The sequence below is a fragment of the Neovison vison genome, chromosome 4, assembly GCF_020171115.1.
Source record: "Neovison vison isolate M4711 chromosome 4, ASM_NN_V1, whole genome shotgun sequence".
Lineage (NCBI taxonomy): Eukaryota > Metazoa > Chordata > Mammalia > Carnivora > Mustelidae > Neogale > Neogale vison.
The window spans coordinates 78,815,236-78,835,863 of record NC_058094.1 but is presented as its reverse complement, the minus strand read 5'-3'; the positions used below and the strand labels follow the sequence as shown (position 1 = coordinate 78,835,863).

At 40.1% G+C, this 20,628-nt stretch overlaps 1 protein-coding gene across 4 annotated transcripts in view; it reads left to right on the top strand.

The window, feature by feature from the left end:
* The first annotated feature begins 534 nt into the window (after positions 1 to 534).
* Positions 535 to 20,628, top strand: part of XKR4 (XK related 4) — a 436,302-nt gene continuing 416,208 nt past the window's right edge. For all 4 annotated transcript variants that reach the window (XR_006384235.1, XR_006384233.1, XR_006384234.1 and 1 more), the window contains exon 1: positions 535 to 1,349. Coding sequence is in view for 1 of the 4 variants with exons in the window: in XM_044245586.1 (XP_044101521.1) it covers positions 535 to 1,349 (815 nt within the window). In the remaining 3 variants the exon portion in view is untranslated. The remainder of the gene's footprint in view (positions 1,350 to 20,628) is intronic.

Below are 20,628 nucleotides of genomic sequence, written 5' to 3'. Positions count from 1 at the left end.
CGGCCCCTCCTCCGGGGCCCTCCTCCTCCCTCGCCCCTCCCCAGCCGGGGTGGGAGCGGCGGCAGCTGGAGGAGAAGGGATGAGGTCATCCTCTCCCTCGGAGTCAGCTGGTGGAGGAGAGGAAGCGGGAGGAGGGGGCGCGCGCGAGGGGAGGAGAGGAATGTGCAGGTCCGAGGAGCGCCGCGGCGGCCGCTGCTGCTCCTGCTGCTGGCGGCGGCGGCGGCTCGGGCGGCAGCCGCGGGGCTGGGACAGCGAGGAGCGCGGGCGGCTGGCAGGGGCGCGCGCGGGGCGCCGCGAGCAGCTTGGCTCCGCGCAGGCAGCCAGGCGGCGCTCCTGCCGGCCCCAGGCGCGCCGCTAGCCCGGCCCAGCGCCCAGCCCGGCGGGCGGCGGCGGGCGAGCCGGCGCAGGAGCAGGAGGAGGGGGAGCCGCGCCGCCAGGGAGGGAAGCCGGGGCGAGGCGAGGAGGTGGCGGGAGGAGGAGACAGCGGGGAAAGGTGTCAGATAAAGGAGGGCTCTCCTCCGGTTTGGAGTCATCATGGCCGCTAAGTCAGACGGGAGGCTGAAAATGAAGAAGAGCAGCGACGTGGCGTTCACCCCGCTGCAGAACTCGGACCACTCGGGCTCGGTGCAGGGATTGGCTCCGGGCTTGCCGTCGGGTTCGGGAGCCGAGGACGAGGAGGCGGCCGGGGGCGGCTGCTGCCCGGACGGCGGCGGCTGCTCACGCTGCTGCTGCTGCTGCGCTGGGAGCGGCGGCTCGGGCGGCGGCTCCGGGGGCTTGGGCGGCCCGGGCGGCGGCGTTGGCGGCCCGGGCAGCAGCGGGGCGGGCTCGGCGGCGCTGTGCCTGCGCCTGGGCAGGGAGCAGCGGCGCTACTCGCTGTGGGACTGCCTCTGGATCCTGGCCGCGGTGGCCGTGTACTTCGCGGACGTGGGCACGGACATCTGGCTTGCCGTGGACTACTACTTGCGCGGCCAGCGCTGGTGGTTCGGGCTCACGCTCTTCTTCGTGGTGCTCGGCTCGCTCTCCGTGCAAGTGTTCAGCTTCCGCTGGTTTGTGCACGATTTCAGCACCGAGGACAGCGCCACGACCGCAGCTGCCTCCACGCAGCCTGGAGCCGATTGCAAGACGGTGGCCAGCAGTGGGTCTGCAGCCGCGGAAGGCGAGGCTCGTCCTTCCACGCCGCAAAGGCAAGCATCCAACGCCAGTAAGAGCAACATCGCCGCCACCAACAGCGGCAGCAACAGTAGCGGGGCCACCCGGGCCAGCGGCAAACACAGGTCTGCGTCCTGCTCCTTCTGCATCTGGCTCCTGCAGTCACTCATCCACATCTTGCAGCTCGGGCAAATCTGGAGGTACCGTATCAGGGGTGGGGAAGAGGGAGATGTGCTGCTGCTACTACATCCTCACTGCTTTGCTTTTGCACGGAAATTGTTTAGGGTTGCTCTGATAGTAACCCTAGGCACACTCTTAGTTTTTTTTTTTTTTTTTTTTCTTTTTCTTAAACTGGGTTTCGCATTTTGAAGATTTGTGGTCACATTCTAGGGTGGGAGGGAAGTGAGAAAAAAGGGACAGGCAGCAACGTGGTTTTGATCAACCTATCCCTTCTGTGTTCCAACTCTGCTTTACTAGCTTCTCTATGTTTATATGCTACCCCTTCCCATTTTTAGTGACATTATTTCAGTGAGTAGGAGAGGATTCTTGTCACTAAAAATCCTTTTTTATTATGCCGAATTCTAGGTGTATATTGCAATTTGGATGGCTTCTTTTGTTCCATGTTGCTAATTCTAGTTCTATGGGAATTCTTACTGCTGTGAGGTACCCACCTTTTAATTCTCACTGTTGGAGAAGTACTGCGCTCCACATAAAAAGCTCAGTTGGTAGAAGCCTTGTCTTTTTCTTGGAGAACACCTATACTTGTATCTCTGTCTATAATCTATATTTATATCTATCTCCAAATATGAGTAAGTACACTTATGGGACCCAGACTTACCTTTATGATGCACTTTGTGATTATTTACCATATCCCCATATTCTGATTTCTCATACAACTGAGAGCCCTTGGAAAAGGGGTAGTGCATCTTACAAACTTTAATTGTACTTGGCACCATTATTGGTTGCTCTGCTACTTGTCATCTGATCTACCAAGTCTTTTCACACAGATATCACTTCCACTTACAAACTAGAATACAAGGCTAAACTCTCTGGGCAGAGAGAGCTGTCATTTGAGCAATCAATGCTTAGATTTAAGAATATAATGAAACAGTTGGCTCAGAAATATGTTTCGCCAACTTTTATATGTTTTTAATGGCTTTTTGAAGTAATATTTTATACCTACAAAAGTTCCTTGTATTGAAGCGTTTCAGTGTTAACATTCCAGAGCTTTCGGGGTTTCCAATGACTTGATAAGTGTGTAGTCTAAGTAAAATGAGAAAACTTCCTCCTAAGTGCACCAATGTGGGGCTATATGCTGCTAGGCTGGTGTCCATTTCAATTTCATTCATAGTAATCTTTGTGATAAAGACATTAGAAATTATTAACTCTACTCAGGTATTTCATCTGGAAAGGACTCAGAGAATTTGTGGAATGAGACTAAATACTTCTTTTTATTTGTGGTGAACAGTAGTGTTTTCATTGAGAAGAGCAAATGTGGTCATTTTGCAAACTTTCCTGAGACCATTGCTTTATAAATCAGGGAAAACATTGTCTTAGATGGTGATGTGAAACTTTTTTTTCAAACATATACTTTCTGGGAAAGGGGTGTATGATATGCAGTTAGACAAATTGAGGTTGGAAACCTCCATGTTTTGGACTCAAAGGACTTTGAAATGTCAGTTAAATGTGATAGCTGTTATGTTCCATGAATGAGTATTATGAAGATTTACAGCTTGATTCTCTTATTCAAGTTTGATGAATAACTCAAATGTTTGTGTTAATTACTGAAATTGTTTAGTGGCTAGGTATATATGATTAGTAGTTTTAATCTGATAATGTGGAAAATGAAGATTAACATTCTATTTGTTAAGTTTTACAAACTTTATGCAGGATTTGGAAATCACTTATTTTCAATCACATTTAAAATGTTTACATTTATGTCAATAATGCAAACACTTCTCAATATATTAACTGAAGAACTATCCATGGCTTCCAACAGATTGCTACTTTGTGAAAAATATCATATCAAATTCTGTAAACTGAAAAATAATTTTAATTAACATTGTATTTCCCAGTGGAAAAATGACATTTAGTTATCTCAGGACATAAAATGCAGGAAGTGAAAAATAATTCAGAAAAGGAAGGGCCTAAATACATGTCAGTGAGACCATAGCCACTGGGTCAACTGGCCATATTGAAAAACTGATCAAAGGGGAGGAGAGATGGAAGGGTAAGGTTTCATGCAGAAGGAAAAGCACAGGCTGTCCAACAAATGCATTAACCAACCCAACCCTTGGAGAAACTGTGTTCACACATGACTCCTCTTTGTTAAGTATTTCTACAATGTTTTCCTTAGAGATTTTGAAATTTTTCCTGCTAATGTTTGGTTGTCTAGGAGGAAGTATTGTTGAAAATATTTTCAGATACTTATCTATATTTTCAGAATAATATGCTTCATACGTAAGTCTGAATTATCTAATCTAGCTGTTCTTGGATTCTAGTTAAGATATTTAGAGGCTAGTGGGGTAACTTGGTGGAAATATGATCTAAGACTCAGCCTCACTTTCTCTTTATGAAATATGTTTAAACAAATGAACAAACAAACTTTAGCCAAATGTAGGACATGAGAAAGGGATCAGAAAGTTCATGGAATTCAGTTGCATTCTGAATTGTTTCAGCTTTTCCGAGTGTGGAATATTGGAATGAAACTTGGTAGCAGATGCATCTTTGAGATGATAAGCTGGTGAAATGTAGTTCATCTCAGATTATTGTATCAGACCATTATCTTAGGCCATGAGGTGCTTAAATTAGAGCACCTTTCTGCTTCTTCTAACTTTTCTTTTCCACACACTATAAACAAATGTTGCAGAAACACCAAGGTTCTGAATGGTTCAAAGCTCTGAGGTCATTATTCATGTTTTAACATGCTACTTTCTAAGATCAATAAAATAGATTTTGCTAGGTAGGTAACTTTTCCTTGTATTTCCATGAAATCTAGTTATTTTAGGTAAGAACATGATTCTAAAAGCCTCCATAGATACAATCCTTTGAAATAACATCAAAGTGTTTGCTTGTTCAGAAATAGCTATTTGAAACATTTTGGGCAAGATTTGAATGTATTTATACATTTATTACAAATGCAACTGCTGAAAGCAATGATACATATTCATTTTAATTAAGGTTTACCAATGGGAAATTAATGGCAGCTTTTAAAGTCACAGGAGTTGATTCTGAGAAAGAGTCATTTGAAATAATGAAGTCAACTTTTGCTACCATGTGAAATGAGCAATTATGACTTTAAAGGAAATGTGCCTTCAAATGAAAAAGTACTTTTTTTTTTCTTGTTCATTTCATATGATTTCAGAAGTTACTAAGAGGGCAGTTCAGCCAGTGGGAAGTTACTAAGAGGGGCAGTTCAACCAGTGGGAATCACAAATGCCCCATCAGAACAGTTTTTAGTCTTCACACTCATGATCAATTGTATCTAGATGCCCTTTTCCTTCAGAATTTATGACTCACTCTTAAAATTCTACCTTAGTTTTTCCTGTGTATGTGTAGTGTGTATATATTTGTTTGTCTTCTAAAGGCAAGGAGGCATATTGCAAAAAAGTTAATGAGTCAGTGGATGGTAGAATGGGGGATATTTTTTATTATTTTACTATTTTTATTTTATTTTATTTTATTTTACTATCATGAGGGTCCTGTGGAGAACACTTGGTGAAAGAACATTTCTGCTTTTCTCATGCTTGATAGTCCCTAAGGTCTAATATGTGTCCCTTATTCCAGTAAATTGGAAAATGGCAGGTTAAATGGAGTTAAACAGATCTCTCTACAGCAGGACTTCTCAGAACCTTTAATAAGCTGGTGTGCAGTTATCAATAACTTTTTAAGGGTATACTTACTAAATACTCTTGTGATGATGGGGCACTTAGGGAACTTCGAGAAACATTGTTCTAAGTCATTCATAAACCTGACCAAACAATAATAATAATAATAATAATAATAGCAATTTTATATAGCACTTATAAAATTCATAAATATTTTTATACTCTTTATCTCATCTAAGTTTTACAGTAACCCAAGAGAAAATCATTAGTATCTCTCTATATATAAGAAAACTGGCTTAGAGAGATTCATTAACTGTCACTTACCACTCTCCATTATGTGATACAGTTAGGAGCCAGGCCCACCCTACCCTAAAGTTTGTGCTCTTTTGGGATCAGTTAGCTTACCTTGAACTGCCAAGTTGGATAATAATGGCAACAATGTATGACAATGACATTTTACATTCACCAAGCATGCCAAAGTGGGAGAGGAACTGCCTTTTCAACAGGATAGGAGATCCATCCAGTAGCTTCTCTGATCTTAAGGCCAGTTACACTGCGTGGACATGCTGAGCTTGTTACATTAAATCCCAGCCCAGTAACATGGCCTTGCAGTGCCATTAATGATTAAATGGCGGAATGTATGTGAACATGTGGAAAGTGCTTTGCAGGTGATAAAGAGGGTAGAGAAGTAGCATCTAGGTTATACCTTTGAGTACCGAAAAAGTACTTTATTGATTTGGAGTTAGTTCTGAATTCTGATATAGGTCAGGCAGGATCAGTGGTCACTTTCTTGTATATTTGTGTTCCCTCTACTACATAATAATTAATTTATTCATTCAACATATAGTGAGTCCTTACTCTATGCAAAGCACTGGGTTAGTTGCCAGCTACCCCAAGCTGGATAAAATACACATCACCTTTCAGGGATTCTACTGTCTGGTGAGGAAGACAAAAAAGTAAACAGACAATTTCAATACCAGGAAATACCAGGAATACCAGGAATACCAGGAATACCAGGAATACTAGGAATACCAGGAATACCAGGAATACCAGGAAACGCTATGATAGAAATAAAAAACCCAGACCACCTTAGTGATTCAGGTGAGACCCTGGAGCAGGGGATGTTTGAGTGAAGGTTTGAATGGTGAGAAAATCTGCTGTCTGAATTAAAGTGGAACATTGACCTCAGAGCCTTGGATATGACTTTGTGTAAAGGAACAGAGTAGAGAGGGGCAAGAAGAACAAGGCCGATTAAGTGTGTGATTTGAATAGAGAGGGAGTGAGAGGTAGTAGCTAGAGGTGAGGAGGGAGAATTCGTTGGGTCTACAATGAAAGGAATCTAGATTTTATTCTTTTTTTTTTAAATATTATATTTATTTATTTGAGATGGAGTGAGAACGAGGGAGAGAAAGAGCACAAGGAGGGGGAGTGGTAGAGAAAGAGGGAGAAGTAGGCTCTCGCTGAGCAGGGAGCCCAATGCAGGGCTTGATCCCTAAGATCTGAGCGGAAGGGAGAGGCTTAACCCACTGAGCCACCCAGGCACCCTAGATTTTATCCTGAAAGCATAGAGGAATCCTTGGAAGAGTCTAAGAGCTAGGGAGGGGAGGAGGGATTGTTAACAAAATGTTAAAACATTGTTTTATCCAAAGGAATGGGACAAAGTTGAATTTCAGAAGACATGTCATCATTTATTAAAATTTGTTTATTTTAAAGTTTAGATAGAATTGGGGTATATAAATAGGCCCAACAAAGGTCCAACAAAGGAGTGGGGAGTGATTTTTCAGAAAAACAGATTGGTTAAAATTTTTCATTGATTTACACTAAAGTAAAACAAAGGTTTTCCTTAGAATATCATGGTCTTCAGCTTATTGAAATGTAGGTTTCTTGGTTCTTAGAAACTTGTCTTTCTCTTTTGTTAACATTTCTCAATTTTCAGAGGACTTCCATGTCTTTCTTACTTGATCCTCTTTGAGGATATTTGAGGTAGAGCTTCCATTTTGCAAATGTGGAGATTGAGACTGAGACTGGTAAGTGTTTTTCTCTTTAGGCCATAGGGTTCTGTACCGATTCTAGGCTAGAGTTCAGTATTGATGTGGGAGGAAAAAAAACAACATGAGAGGTGGTTGAGATTGAGGATCATGAGGTAGAAAGGAAGGCTGAGAAGTTCAATGCTGTCTTGTAAGTACTGAAGGTCTGTAAGGAGAAGGAAGCATTGGACTTTTGTGTAGGGCCTCTGGGACAAGATGCAGGGGAGTTACAGGAGAGATTTTAAATCAATGTAAGGACACATTTTTTAACTAGTCAAAGGCACCCAAAGAGCAACAATAATTCTTTAGAAGCAGTGAGTTCCCCACTGTTGGAATAGTTTCCAAAACTATAGGCAGAGATGCAGGGGAAAAAAAAAATTAAGTATCATGCAGAAGGTTGAACTAGAAGATCATCTTCTGGCCTTGAGATTTTATGACAGTTTCCATCATTATGTGCTGCTTCAAACATAGTGGACTAAACTTTGCTGTTTTCATGGATGAAAGAAGTAGGAGTTTGCTTGAAATGCTGCTGTTATGTTACTTTGAAATCTATTCATAGGTTTATGGACCTGGCGTTTTGCTGGAGCATCACAAATCTATGTAACCTCCTTGAGTGCTGAGCTTGGTATTTAAATCTCTGAGTTACCTAACAGATATAAATCCACACAAAAGCAGGCAGTCTTCTGTGCACTTACTGGGGATTCTATATGAGTTGGAATAATTTATGCATAAATCTGTGTGGTCAATGTACCTATTTCAGTATCTTTGTAATAACTAGTGCAAAAGTTTTATTTTTTCCATTCACTTGAACTATATCCTGTTTACTTCACAAGGGTGAAAAAAAATGTAATGCTTCTTATATTCTGATGGAACTGCAGACTTCCTTCATGGAGCAGTTAAAAGTAATATCTATACAAATGGATGCTGTCATTTTTGAACAGTATCCATAAATCCCTGGGTCAGTAGCTTTGAAGGTGTTTGCTCACTCACTTACAAAAAACGTCTTAATGTTTGAATATCCAAGTATACAACTTGCTATTAAACATGTTCTGTACTTTACATTTCAGATGAAATTGCCTACCTGTGATATTAAATAGCACCAATCACTGAGTAACAGATAAACAAAATGATTCCCCTTTATATGGACTCACTGGCTAATCCAGTGTCTTGCTTTAGAATTTGAATGGTGCACTAACTAGGTCTATGGAAGCAAGACTTAGGGATTAGGACTGGATTTAATTGGATTTATATTCTTGTCAATGTCATATATATATGATGCAGTGTGCTACTAGTTGTGAGAAGTGCTTATCAGATGTCATTTTATACAACAGTTGTAATGTGTTGGTGGATATCAGGGAAAAAGAAATTCTCTTGAATGACATTGCCTTAATTCTGACCACCACCGAGTGACTTCCTTCTAGCTATATGCTGGTGTTGCTGGTAGTTGATGGCATGGCCAGTCAGGAGGCAAGACCACAGGCAAGTCCTTGTAAAGTTCCTCTAGTAGTTGTGAAAGTTACATGAAATAAGAAGAGATACTCAGTGAATATTTGCTGACCCGGGAATGAAGCCCAGGCATTATTCTCTCTTCTTTAGAGAAAGGGCTGAACGTGTTGCTTGTTTGTTTGCTTCTTGAGTTTCCAAGGGTGCAGTGAATCATAAAGGGTGTTGTTACCTAGAAAAGATATACCCATGGCCCCGGCGCTCACTCTCTCTCTCTCTCTCTCTTTTTTGGATCTCTATTTATAATCTAAAATATATTTATGTATGGAATGATTTCTGTATTTCTGGTACTTCTATTTGTCTATGCACAGAAAGTTTGTAGCATCTGCTATTACTACTAACACTCCCATCAATACCATAATTCTTAACACCATGAAACAGTAATTACCTGCCTTGTATACATACAGAGCTAATATAGATTACTAATTGCAAAAGAAACTAAAGAAGGGTTAAAATGGAAATAAGTCAGTCCAGAAATTTTCTAGAAGCAATAATCTGAATGCTAATAGTAGATCTCTTCCAATTCTAAAATGATGGGTCAAAATTAGACCATCAGTGATGGTTCCTCTTTACAAAGGCAGCTGTCCTTTGGGGACGTGGAGTATGTGAGAAGCTAGAAGAGACGACTTGGCTGTTTGGTAGCTCAGAGTCCAGGCACATCACCCAAGAGCTCTCTTACCTGTGGAAGCAAGATGACATGGCACAGATCCTGGGTGGGTTCTGACAAAGTTTACATATACTTTTGGTTTCCTTCTTCTGAGTCTTCATTTTCTACAGGTGGTCAAAAGTAACATTCAAGGTTCTTTCTAGGTCCCAAATGCTGATTTCGCTTTTCTTACAGTTCTTTCTATTTGCCTAGTCCCCAGAGTACGTGCACCAACCACAGAGTCTGTACATGTTCTTCCAAGACAATCATTATAGCATTTCTCTGGTTACCTAAGTCAAAGGGTGTCTATGAGGGACTTGCCAGAGTTGATAACATTAGTGTCTAACCTCTAGGAACTGATACGATTTCATACATGAAGAGAGAATCTTAAGCTTATTTGCGTAATGTAACTTATTTTGTGTCATTTCTGAATTTTAGTTATAATCAAATAACACTATATTCACAAAACCCCATATCTAAGTATTTGAAGCTGATGTGGAAAATGTTTCCATATCACTTATGCTAAGATATCTACCACGTAGACCTGGGAAGCCAAAATTACCATTTCTATTTCAGGTAGTGAGGTATGCACCACTGGGGTGCTATGATTAGCAAATAAGAACAGTGCTTCATGACCTTAAAAAGAGTTATCCATATCCAATGGATATCTCAATATCCAATGAGAAGGCTGTTGTCAGAGCTAGGTTTGCTTTAAAATTAAAAGCCTGTCCTGGGTTACATTGTCACTGATTTAGTATGCTAGAAATTGAATTTAAGCTCTATACAGAGACTATCTCCAGGCCTGTACTCATTAAGGAATAGGGATCTGTTACTCTCTGCTAGAACAAGAGAGCAGCACATTAACCTTTGCTGGATAGGAATTGCCTGGATCTCTAGGATGTTAGACATCTGTCATGAAGCTGAACAATTTTCAACCCCATGACGAATTTCAGATATTTAATTTTTAAAAAAAATTTAAGCATCTATTTTAAAGTGATCTGAAGTGTGTCAAACTATTTTTTCATCTTCATGATTCATAAGTAGGCTGTTTGAATCAGTTCTACTTCTTTTGTTTAATTTATGCACATGCCCTGTTTTCCTGTCAGGGAAATCCTTTTATATAAACAGAGCAGTGGGCAGTGTGTGGGGTGGGTGAGGATTAGTCAAACAGAAAATCATGCATGTATAGAAAAAGTAAGATCTACAGTGACTACGAGTCTTAGAAGACTTGGGTTGGCTTGGACTTGGCTTCCCATCAAGTACACTGTAGTTAAGAAGGACAAAGTCACCTTTCTGAACAATCTGAGAGATGTCATCCATGTTTAAAGCTGTTAGACTTCTTTCTGAAGCTTAGATAATAGTCATGAATAAAGATATGGGGATTCTTTACTTTTCAGGTCTCTTTTCGGTAGCAGAGAGTCAATAATCAAAACAAAAGTAGCCCTTGTATCAGGAATCATAGCAACATTTTCCTCCATTACATTCATCTTTGGTTTATGGCCCAGTCACTGTATCAGTGTAACAGTAACAATGAAGAAATGATCCTTCAGCAAAGCAGGGGAAAGGATTTGTAAAGATTTCTTTGTTTTGGTAGATTTGCAGCTCATTAATTAATTTCCTGCTTTACAAAAGTAAAATTGTTAACAATTACTTTTTTTAAATGTAGGTCAATTCCTGAAGACTCTCCAAAGAGATTTGCAGTACTTGGATCTGTTATTTTAATATAAATTAGGAAGTATGTCCCGTAGGGTTTCATATTTCCAGGGGATGTGCTATTAAGAGTAGTAGTCCCAGATGTCCTATATGAATTTTGTTGATTTGGTCATGGTTGGGTTTGAAACATTGAGATCTACACAGGAGCAGGTAATGTGACAGTTTTCTAAGAAGGGCATAAATATTATCTGTGTTCATACTAGTCAGTAGTTAAGGTCACTTAAGGACATAATGTCTACCTACTTTAAGATAAGGTTGAAATCATGGGGCACCTGGATGGCTCACTTGGTTGAGCATCCCACCGTTGGTTTCAGCTCAGTTCATGCTCTCAGGGTCATGCAATTGTACCCCATGTCTGGTTCTGCATTGGGTGCGTGGAGACTGCTCAATATTCTCTCTCCCCCTCTGCTCCCCTCCCCCAATAACTAACTAACTAACTAAATAAATAAATAGATAAATAAAAGTTGGACTCAAGTTAATGAGGGAGGAAACTTGAAGTTTCTCTCAAGGGAGGGTGAGCAAATACCCTGGAAACTATCACTGAGTTCCATTCTTTGATCTGCTCATAGAAGATGAAGGTATTGTAAATAAGGCTTACACTCATTAGCTTGAGGGAGAAAAATCTGGCCATGAGAGAAGGGGCATGAAAGAAATGAAAAAAACTGTAGAATTTTTTTTTCCAAAATCAGAGGGTGAAATTTCAATTCTTATTAGTATGAATGGGAAAATTGTACTGACACCCTCTATAAAACTCATCACAGCAAAGCTGAAAGCAAGGCTTCACTAGCCAGGCCAAGATTTCATTAGATTAATTGGTTCTAGGAACAAAGGGGAAAAACTTCAGTTGTGAAAATTCTTAGGTTTAGGTCAATTTGATACTGAGAAGACCAGTGGGGTCTATAGTTTGGAGGTGTTTGACTTGAGAGTCCCGTGTTAGTACACAGATCAAAAGTCAGTGGCCATCACAAATGTAGCATAATAGAAACCTGGGAATCCAAGGGAGGGCCAGGAACAAACTTGCTAATAGTAAAGGTAAGTGAGAATCTGAAATCAAGGGCATTATGAAAGCATAGTGTAACACTATGCTTCATGATATAAAACTGAAGGGAAATTTGCTTTTTTATATTCTCATTATACAATTTCTGCTTGGTCAGCTATTAAGAGTAAGGCCTCAGCCTGGAGGTCTGCTTCTGATTCCAAGGAGTGGAGAGCAAAGCACAGGGATCACAGGTAGGTTCTCACTCAATAGCTGTTGATATGTGCAAATTTAACAGTCCACTGACTAAATCATGACTGGGTCACTGTAATCAGTTGCTGAGAATAGAATGACAAAAATAAGCGACCTTTTAATCATGGATCCCACAAATATCTGCTTCAAATTACTGTAAGGAGCATATATGAAAAAGAACATGCTCTCAAAAGGTTTATTGTCGAGGAAAGGAGGCATGTCACGTTCATACCTCCAAATCTGTCTGTGATGTTGTGTTAAGAGTGGAGCCATTGGCTTGCAACTCAAGGTGTAGGATCTGAAGCCTGCAGTGTCCTCACCTCTCAGAAGTGTCTCAGAAATGCAGAATCTCAGGCTCATGGTGACCTAGTGAATCATTACCTATGGTTGAACAAGGTCCTCTGGGAATTAGTATGCACACTGATGTTTGAGAAGCAGAGGGAGAGCAATCCCTCTTAACTGAAATGGTCAGGGAAAGTTACTCAGCTGAATATTAATGGAAACTAAGGTTGGTACAGATGTTTTCACTAGCTTTCTCACCCAAGTCAGCTCTCCCACTATGAAAGCAAGGGCTGGTGCTTAGAAATGGTAATGGTGGGATCTCCTTATAGGCAATGCTATAAGCAAAGATATGAAATCTTCCATTGACAAAGAAAGTGAAAAGTTTTAATAAAATCTTTATTAAAAATCCATTACTTTACAGTTTTGCTGTTCACAACTGATCTCTAGGAAATTAGTTCAGGACATTGGTCACCCACCTCTTATGGTTTTATTTATTTATTTATTAAGATTTATGTATTTATTTGAGAGAGAGAGAGCATGCACACATAGGGTGAGGGGCAGAGGGAGAGAATCTTCCAGTAGACTCCCTACTGAGCATGGAGCCCAGCAGGGCCCTGGACCTTACAACCCATGAGATCATGACCTGAGCTGAAACCAAGAGTTGGATGCTTAACTGGCTGAGCCACCCAGGAGCCCCTCGCTGTTTTATAGGTACTCAGGCCTATGACATTCAGTACTTGGAATGGAGTGGACAGGGTGTGATGAGAGAGGGAAACAGACACTAAGGAGAGTACTGGATTCAGAGTAAGCAGACAGAGGAGAGAGAAAAGGGAGAGGGATGCAGGGTGGCGGTTCTGGCCAAGACGTCGATTGCTGACTTTACTCAGAGACATGGAGCTGGGCTGCCGGTGGTGTTCCTTCCTATTCCTAAGCTTCTGAAAAAGCAGCAACCCTCAGGGTGGGCAAAGGACATCATTCTCACTGGCTGTTAAAATAGTTGAGAGGGAAGTCAGGTTCTGTGCATCTTTCACCCCAGCTTTTAGTCTGATAGATCAAGCAGCCTCTGTAGCTGCAAGGGGGAGGAGGACTTAAGGGAAGACTAGAAGGAAATGGAACTAGGCTTCCAAGACTGAAAGACTAGGCCCCGGCCAGGAATTCCCAGGGTATTTTTATAAAATGATATGGAAAGATTTCTGATGACCAACCCATTCCATACAGTTCAGCTCCTCCCAATGACCCCAAGACCCATAGGGCAGGCTACATCCTGGGAAGATTTCATGCTTTATTATTTGCCATCCTAAGTGAGAAGTAGAACAGTCAACATTGTGACAAAATATGTCAGTGTCTGGGTTGTAGAATAAGAAGATAATGAGAATGTTGCCTTATCAAATGTATATTCATGTAAAGGTGTTACCAGTTTCCTGAGGTCACATTCAACAAAGTAGAAAAAGGATGACCTTCCCAGAAATGCTCCTTTTCAAAGTAATAGTATTCTAATTTCCCTTTTGTACAACAGCTGGTGTTGCTATGCTGTCACTTATGTTGCTAGGGCTCCTTCCCCCATCTATGTGCTAGAATGTGATTGTTTCCATCAGTGTTCTTAAGTGTTTCCATGGAGAGTTACTAAGTTAATTTTTCTAGGTCTGCGCTACCAGTAGATGTGGTCACCCTGCCGGGCTCTAGACCCTCATGACTGGCTTTTCAAAATGGTAGCTATGAGCTGCACATATCTGTTGAACATTTGAAATGTGGCTACTCCCCATGGATGTGCGTCATAAGTGTCAAATACCCTGGGGATTTTGAGGACTTAGTGTGGAAAAGAAAAGGGGGGGGTTGATAAACATCTCACTAATATTATCTGTACTGATAATATGTTGAGCTGATAACATTTTGGATATATTGGGTTAAATAAAATATATTGTTAAAATTAATTTCACCTGTTACTTTTTATACTTTATAAATGTGACCACCAGAAAATTAAAATTACATACACGGCTTGAACTTTATTTCTCTTGGGCAGTACTGCTTTAGGTTAATATGCAGAACTTAGTTCTCAAGAAGTAAGAACAAAATCCTAAGTGAAATGTCTCAAAATACTAAGAAAAAAATTTACTAGAAGTTACCAGGGAAAGAGCAGTGGGTTGTTTCACTGCGGAAGCAGGTTGACTTAATGGATTTTACAAATAAGATTACCTGCTGGTAAAAACTGACTCTTTGGGAGATAAAACCCCTAATGTGAATAAAGCCCATTGTCTTCCCTGCTTTCTGCTTTGCTTAAGGCCTAGTGACATGCTGTGCCTATTTGGTGGTTTAATAAATAGTATTTGATCATGACAATAAGGACTAAATCTTTGTTAAGTGCTGTTGCAGCCTGCCAAATACGTTGGCTCATATTAAACCATCCAGTCTTCTCTTCAGCCTATCAAGGTAGTTATTACTATTGTTCTTATTTGAGGATGAACTCCCTGGGTTTCAGAGGAGGTAGGAGACTGGCCCAAGTGCACACAGCTGCTAATTAGCAAGCATCTGCGCTCACAATCATGACTTCAGTTTCCACATCTTGTGCTTTTCCCACACTATCTTACTATTCGATTAATCCAAGGGAACCAGTGGGAGGAGTATTTCCTGCCCTCTCGTACTGGCAACTGCTGAAACTTGCAACGGGCTCAGTTTTACCATGTCATCCATGGAAATTAGTTAGGACCAGTTTTGAGATTTTGCTCTGCCTACCAAGAAAGAGACATCTCCAAGGAGAGAGGCCAGACTTGATTCTTAATTTCTCAACTATAAAATGGTGGGTGGGAGTTTCATTAGATAATTTCTGAAGTCCCTTTCTACTCTGTGAAACCTGGTACCTATGTGGAGCTTATCAACTCTTTTTTATACACCTTATTGAATACTCATGTGGGGACTAATATTCTTGCTTTATTGACCAGGGCTAGGTTTCTGATAAACTATTCCAAATTGATTGATATTTCACACGAAAGTTCAAAAACAGAGACTATGGATCAATTTTATCCATAATGTATCACTTTCATTTGATAACCTACTAGTAAAATACATGTTCTTTCCATTGGGAAATGCATGACACTAAAGAATACTGAGTAGGCTCCAGCCTCATGTGAATAGCATGTAATTAACCTGTATTTATATCCTCATTTTGCACGCAGTCTTGCTTTGCATATACCAGCATTCTCCTCCACATATGTTCATGAATTATGAATTCAGCTACAAGCATGCAAGGCAGAGCCCCTCTGTCAGTCACATCTCTTTCTCTGAGACCAGCGAGATTTACGTCTATGTGACATGACTTCAAATTCAACTCCTAAGACCTATCTCAGAGGACCAACTCTATAAAAGTCTAGCATATGCAAGTGCTAGAAAATTCATTCCCTAATTCACACAATTCAGAATCTTCAGAATCAGACAGAACTAGTTTTTATAAAGGCAATTCCAGATGCTTATTTATAAAAAACAAAAAATAATTCCCCTCTGCCAATTTAAAAGATGTTCCCCATCCCCTGCAAGTAGATATGATTTGCTTTGGAAGGGCTTGGTCCTTTTTATAGTTTTTTGGCAGGGGGGAGCTTTTGGTGTGTGTGTGGCATTCAGTGAAAAACACGCAGTGCTATTTTTCCTTTTAGTTCAATGGTATCTTTGCAAAATGTAGTTTTTCCAGAGAGACTGACAATTTCCAAATATTTTTTTATGTTCCTGACATTAATTGGATTCTGACTTACTGGATTTTTTGTCCCGAGTAATATGTTCTAAGAAACATATATATCTCTATCATGGTTAGGGTTTTTCTATGTTTACATCTGATCATGTAATTATGTAGGTTATGACCTGCTGGGAAGAGCAGAAATAATTTAATAAAGCTCAGATGGTTGGGAGTAAAAGCCTTCATAAAAATTGAGTAAGAATGCCCAAATAACATTTTTTGAGTAAGACCTAAGAGAGTTCCAAGAAGAACGAAAAGAAGGGACAAAGATATTTCATGGTGTGTTCTGTAAAGCGTCGAAATGGGAGGTGTGAGGAAAAGACTATCAACAGATGAGTTTCCAGTTTCTGGCCAAACTAACCAGGACCTCCTTGCTTTCCTGAGGAATTTGGACCTAATTCTACTGGGGAGTGGAAGCTCAGGAACACAGTCAGGGATGCATTTTCAAATGGTTACCAAATGGTTACCTTTTATAAAATAGCATAAATATTGGAAATACTGGAGAAGGAGATATCCTCTACTTTTCAGAGGCAAGGAAAAGATATGAATGAGGGTAGACTTGAAACATATGTTGAACTTGAAAATACTCTGTAATGAGGAAATGCAATGAAAGCACTTAAGTGGGCTTGGACAGTTCTCACTGAAGATTCTGATAGTACTGGTAAGAACTCCATTTAATGAGCTATTGGAAAAGGCATAAACATAAACTGAGTTGGGAGCATGTTAAATAAAGATGCTCTGTAAATGCAGACTGGGCAATTAAAAAAGATTTACCAGAGAAAAGCTAAATACAGTATAGTGGATAATTAATGGGCCTTTGACAACTCAGTAATAAGTACCCTGAACTTTTAAAACAGCACATTAACATCTGTGCATGTTGGAAGGAGGGTTTGTATTTACAATCAACACCAGTTAGCTGGGAAATTTCCCCACAGAAGTTAATTAGGGATTCCCAGTAAAGGAGCCTGCTGGTTAATCTCCTGAGCCAAAGGTGACCCACCGCTATTCATTCATAGCTTTCTTATTGAGCCTAAAAAGGAGTTTGGTTATAAATTCCCCTCTCTTTTCCCTCAGCGACCTTGGCTCTAGACACTATTTTAGCTTTTAGCAGGTTTTACCTTCCTTAGTTTAGGAAATGAACTTATGCTCTCTTTGTAGGTAGGGGAATTCCAACCCAAAAAAAGTGAGGGGAGGGAGCATCCCCTGAATGGACTGGGTCATTTCATTAATGGTTCATTAGGGTACAGTGAACACTCCACCTTTGGTACTTAGCAAAGGAAGGTACTATTGAGACCCAACCGACTTCTTTTATTTCAATGTATCTTCACTTAACACGTCTAAGCAAGTTTTTAACTTTTACTTTTTAGTTAATAGACTTTTTTTTTTTTTCCCAAGCAGTTTTGGGTTTATAAAAACAATTGAATGGAAAGTGCAGAGTTCTTGGGTCTTTCCCCTCACTTCCATTTTTTTAAACACTGACATATATTTATATGGTACACTTGATAGAATTTGTATACAATACAATACATTGTCATTAGGCAAGGTCTATACTTTACATTAGAGTTTACCTTTTATCTAGTAAATTCTATAGGTTTCGACAAATGTATACTGGCATCTGTCTACCATTACAGTATGATACAGAATCGGTTCACTGTCCTAAAATCCCCTGAGCTCCACCTGTTCATCCCTCCCTGCACCCAGCCCCTGGTAACCACTGATCTTTTTACTCTATCCGTGGTTCTGCCTTTTCCAGAATGGAAATCATGTAGTACATTCCCTTTTCAGACTGGCTTCTTTCACTTAGGGTTCTTCCCTATGTTTCTGTGACTTGATGGCTTCTTTATTTCCAGCAGTGAGTAATACTGGAGTGTGTGGATGTACAATTATTTATTGACCTACTAAAGGACATCTTGGTTGCTTCTGAGTTTTGACAATTATGAATAAAGCTGCTAGAGACATTTGTGTGCAGGTTTTTGTGTAGATGTGCTTTTACCTCATTGGGGTAAATACCAAGGAGCACAATTGCTGGGTTCATGGGAAGATTATGTTTCATTTTATAAGAAACTGCCAAACCATTTTCTAAGTGGTTGTATCATTTTACATTCCCACACTTAACAACTTTTGAGTACCTACCATGTGCCAAATGCCTCTCATTTGAGGGTACAAAGTGAGTGAGCCAGGACCCAGAATGTTATTCTAGAAAGAGTTAAGATACCATGCACTTGTCCAGGTTATAGATAAACCAGAATGTTGGAGTGGTTTACTGATTAGGATCTCTGCTTTATAGTATGTACCACATAATAATTCTTAAATGTGAAATAGGTAATATAATAAACATTTAAATTATAGTAAAATACTACAATTAATCCAATGATGCACTTAAGTAATTTTATGAAATTATTCTGACTAGACATTGAGATATTGGGTTCTGGTACCAACTCTCTGGTTTCACAGGGATGAGAGAAAAACTGTTGGAACAACACTAGTGTTTTTTGGTTTTTTTTTTAAATGCACCCTTAGGATTAGTGATTTTCGTGAATTTAAAAACTTGTTCAGTAATTATTTCTTGAAAACTCTAACTATGAGGTAAATGCTTTCTGTTTTTCAGAAAAAAAATGCAGAGCACATGTCACACACACACACACACACCCCTTCTGAAATATTTGGGAGCTCCGCTGAAGACTTAAAAAAATTACCCTTGGGTCACAGCAGCTGATTCACTTACCTTTGCTCAGTTTGCCTTTTGCCTTCGGTGGACTTGAATGGAAATTGTACACAAATAAATGGTGGCAAATTGTTTTCTCTACCTTTTAAAAGTCCTTGTCAGGATCTTTATTTGAGTAGTGACAGTATTGGCTAAGATTGAGTGGAATTATTTTTGTAATTCTTTTTTATAATTTTACTTACTTTTTTTTTATTTTTGTAATTCTTTAAACCAGATAATGAATTGAAGTTTTTGTTCTCTTCTATTCAACTGAAGGCACAAATAAGATCAACATGTTAATCCTTATTAGCCTAAATTATATAATCAGATAATTTTCTTTTTCCCTCTGTACTATGTAAAAACAACCTAGATGTCAGTGTCAAATGTCTATGCATTATGCCTAAATATTCATTTCAATATGGGTTCTCAAATTTTTCTCCATATCTCCACCTTTTTGAGTTTTAAAATTATATGCAAATTGTGTGAAACTGAAAATCTTACACGGTATGTAAAGACAGTTCTAGGAAGACTATCTGGCTGAAAGGGACACTAAAACTTTATTAAGCTCGTGAAATAGCATCAGTCAGTCTGTCTGTTGAGATCTCTAAGCTTTGAAAAGAATTGAGATGTTTTCTCCTCTGTCTGGAGTATAAATGTAAGCCTGTTGATTAGAATGGGATAATTTGTGCATGGGCACTTATTTATTATTTGTTTGTTTGTTTATTTTGCAATTAACAGAGAAATGCTGAAAAATCACTTTTTCCTGTGCTTGAAAGGAAGGACAAAGTTTTAATCTGATTTAGACATGAAAGCCCTGAAATCTACCAAATGAGGAATAAGGAGAGAATACAAAAACAACAGAAAAAGAAGTGAGTTTCCCAGGAACTCTAGTCTAAATGCCGTGACTTGCAGCAAAGCGCTGTCTCTCTTTTCCTCCGTATAAGAAATAATTAAACCCGCAGTCCTCTGAGGCTTTTCCTGCAGTCACATGGGGGCCTCCCAGGGAAGTGAGAGCAAGATGAACTGGAAGAATGGCAGAGGCCGGGAGGCACAGGTTGTGGATCAGGTGTTTGTAAAACTCACTTGGGCCCAGTATTTATATACTGGCTTGTGCTTCAGTGATCTCTCCGGCTGTTGGTTTGCAACCCTCTGGAGCTTCCCAGATGAAATTAGGAATTGGTCCCTGGAACATGAGAAGCAGGGAGAGATGGGAAAAAAGAGGCAGACCACATCAGATAGGTAGGTGGCAGTTTTAGTGAGCAGAGCGAGCTTGAATGTAAGAGGTTTGTCTTGGGGCTGCTGCAAGGGAAGTGGATCCTTGCACCAGTTGCCAGATCTTAAAAGTTTGTATAGAGGCCTTAACCAGGTTCAGTTAAGTATGCTGTGAAGGCTTTCTCAACGCTACATCATTATTTCCAGGCTGTGTCTGTGGAGTAGGCTCTGGGAGCCAGAAAGGCAGGTGGAACCCACATTACAGGGAAAGGGTCGGGGATGGGGGGGTCTCTCCTGGGTCCAGCTCACCGGTCAGTTTGTCGTCATATCTTTTCCATGGCCTTCCCCAACACTTGCTTATTTTGGAAAATAGTTATTACAAGATTGATGCTTGGTTTTATCATCTTCACACTGGTTAGTTTCATTTATACGTTCTGGCCCTTTCTGGAATGTGCACTTTGTGAGAGCAGAAACTGATTTGTTCTTTGCAGTGTCCCCAGCATATAGTATGGTGCCTGGCACATTGTCATTTAATGTATATTTGTTGATTTGGTGAATAAAATGAAAACCAGCAAATTCTTAGAGGATTTTATTTTTATTCCAATGAAAGACCAGT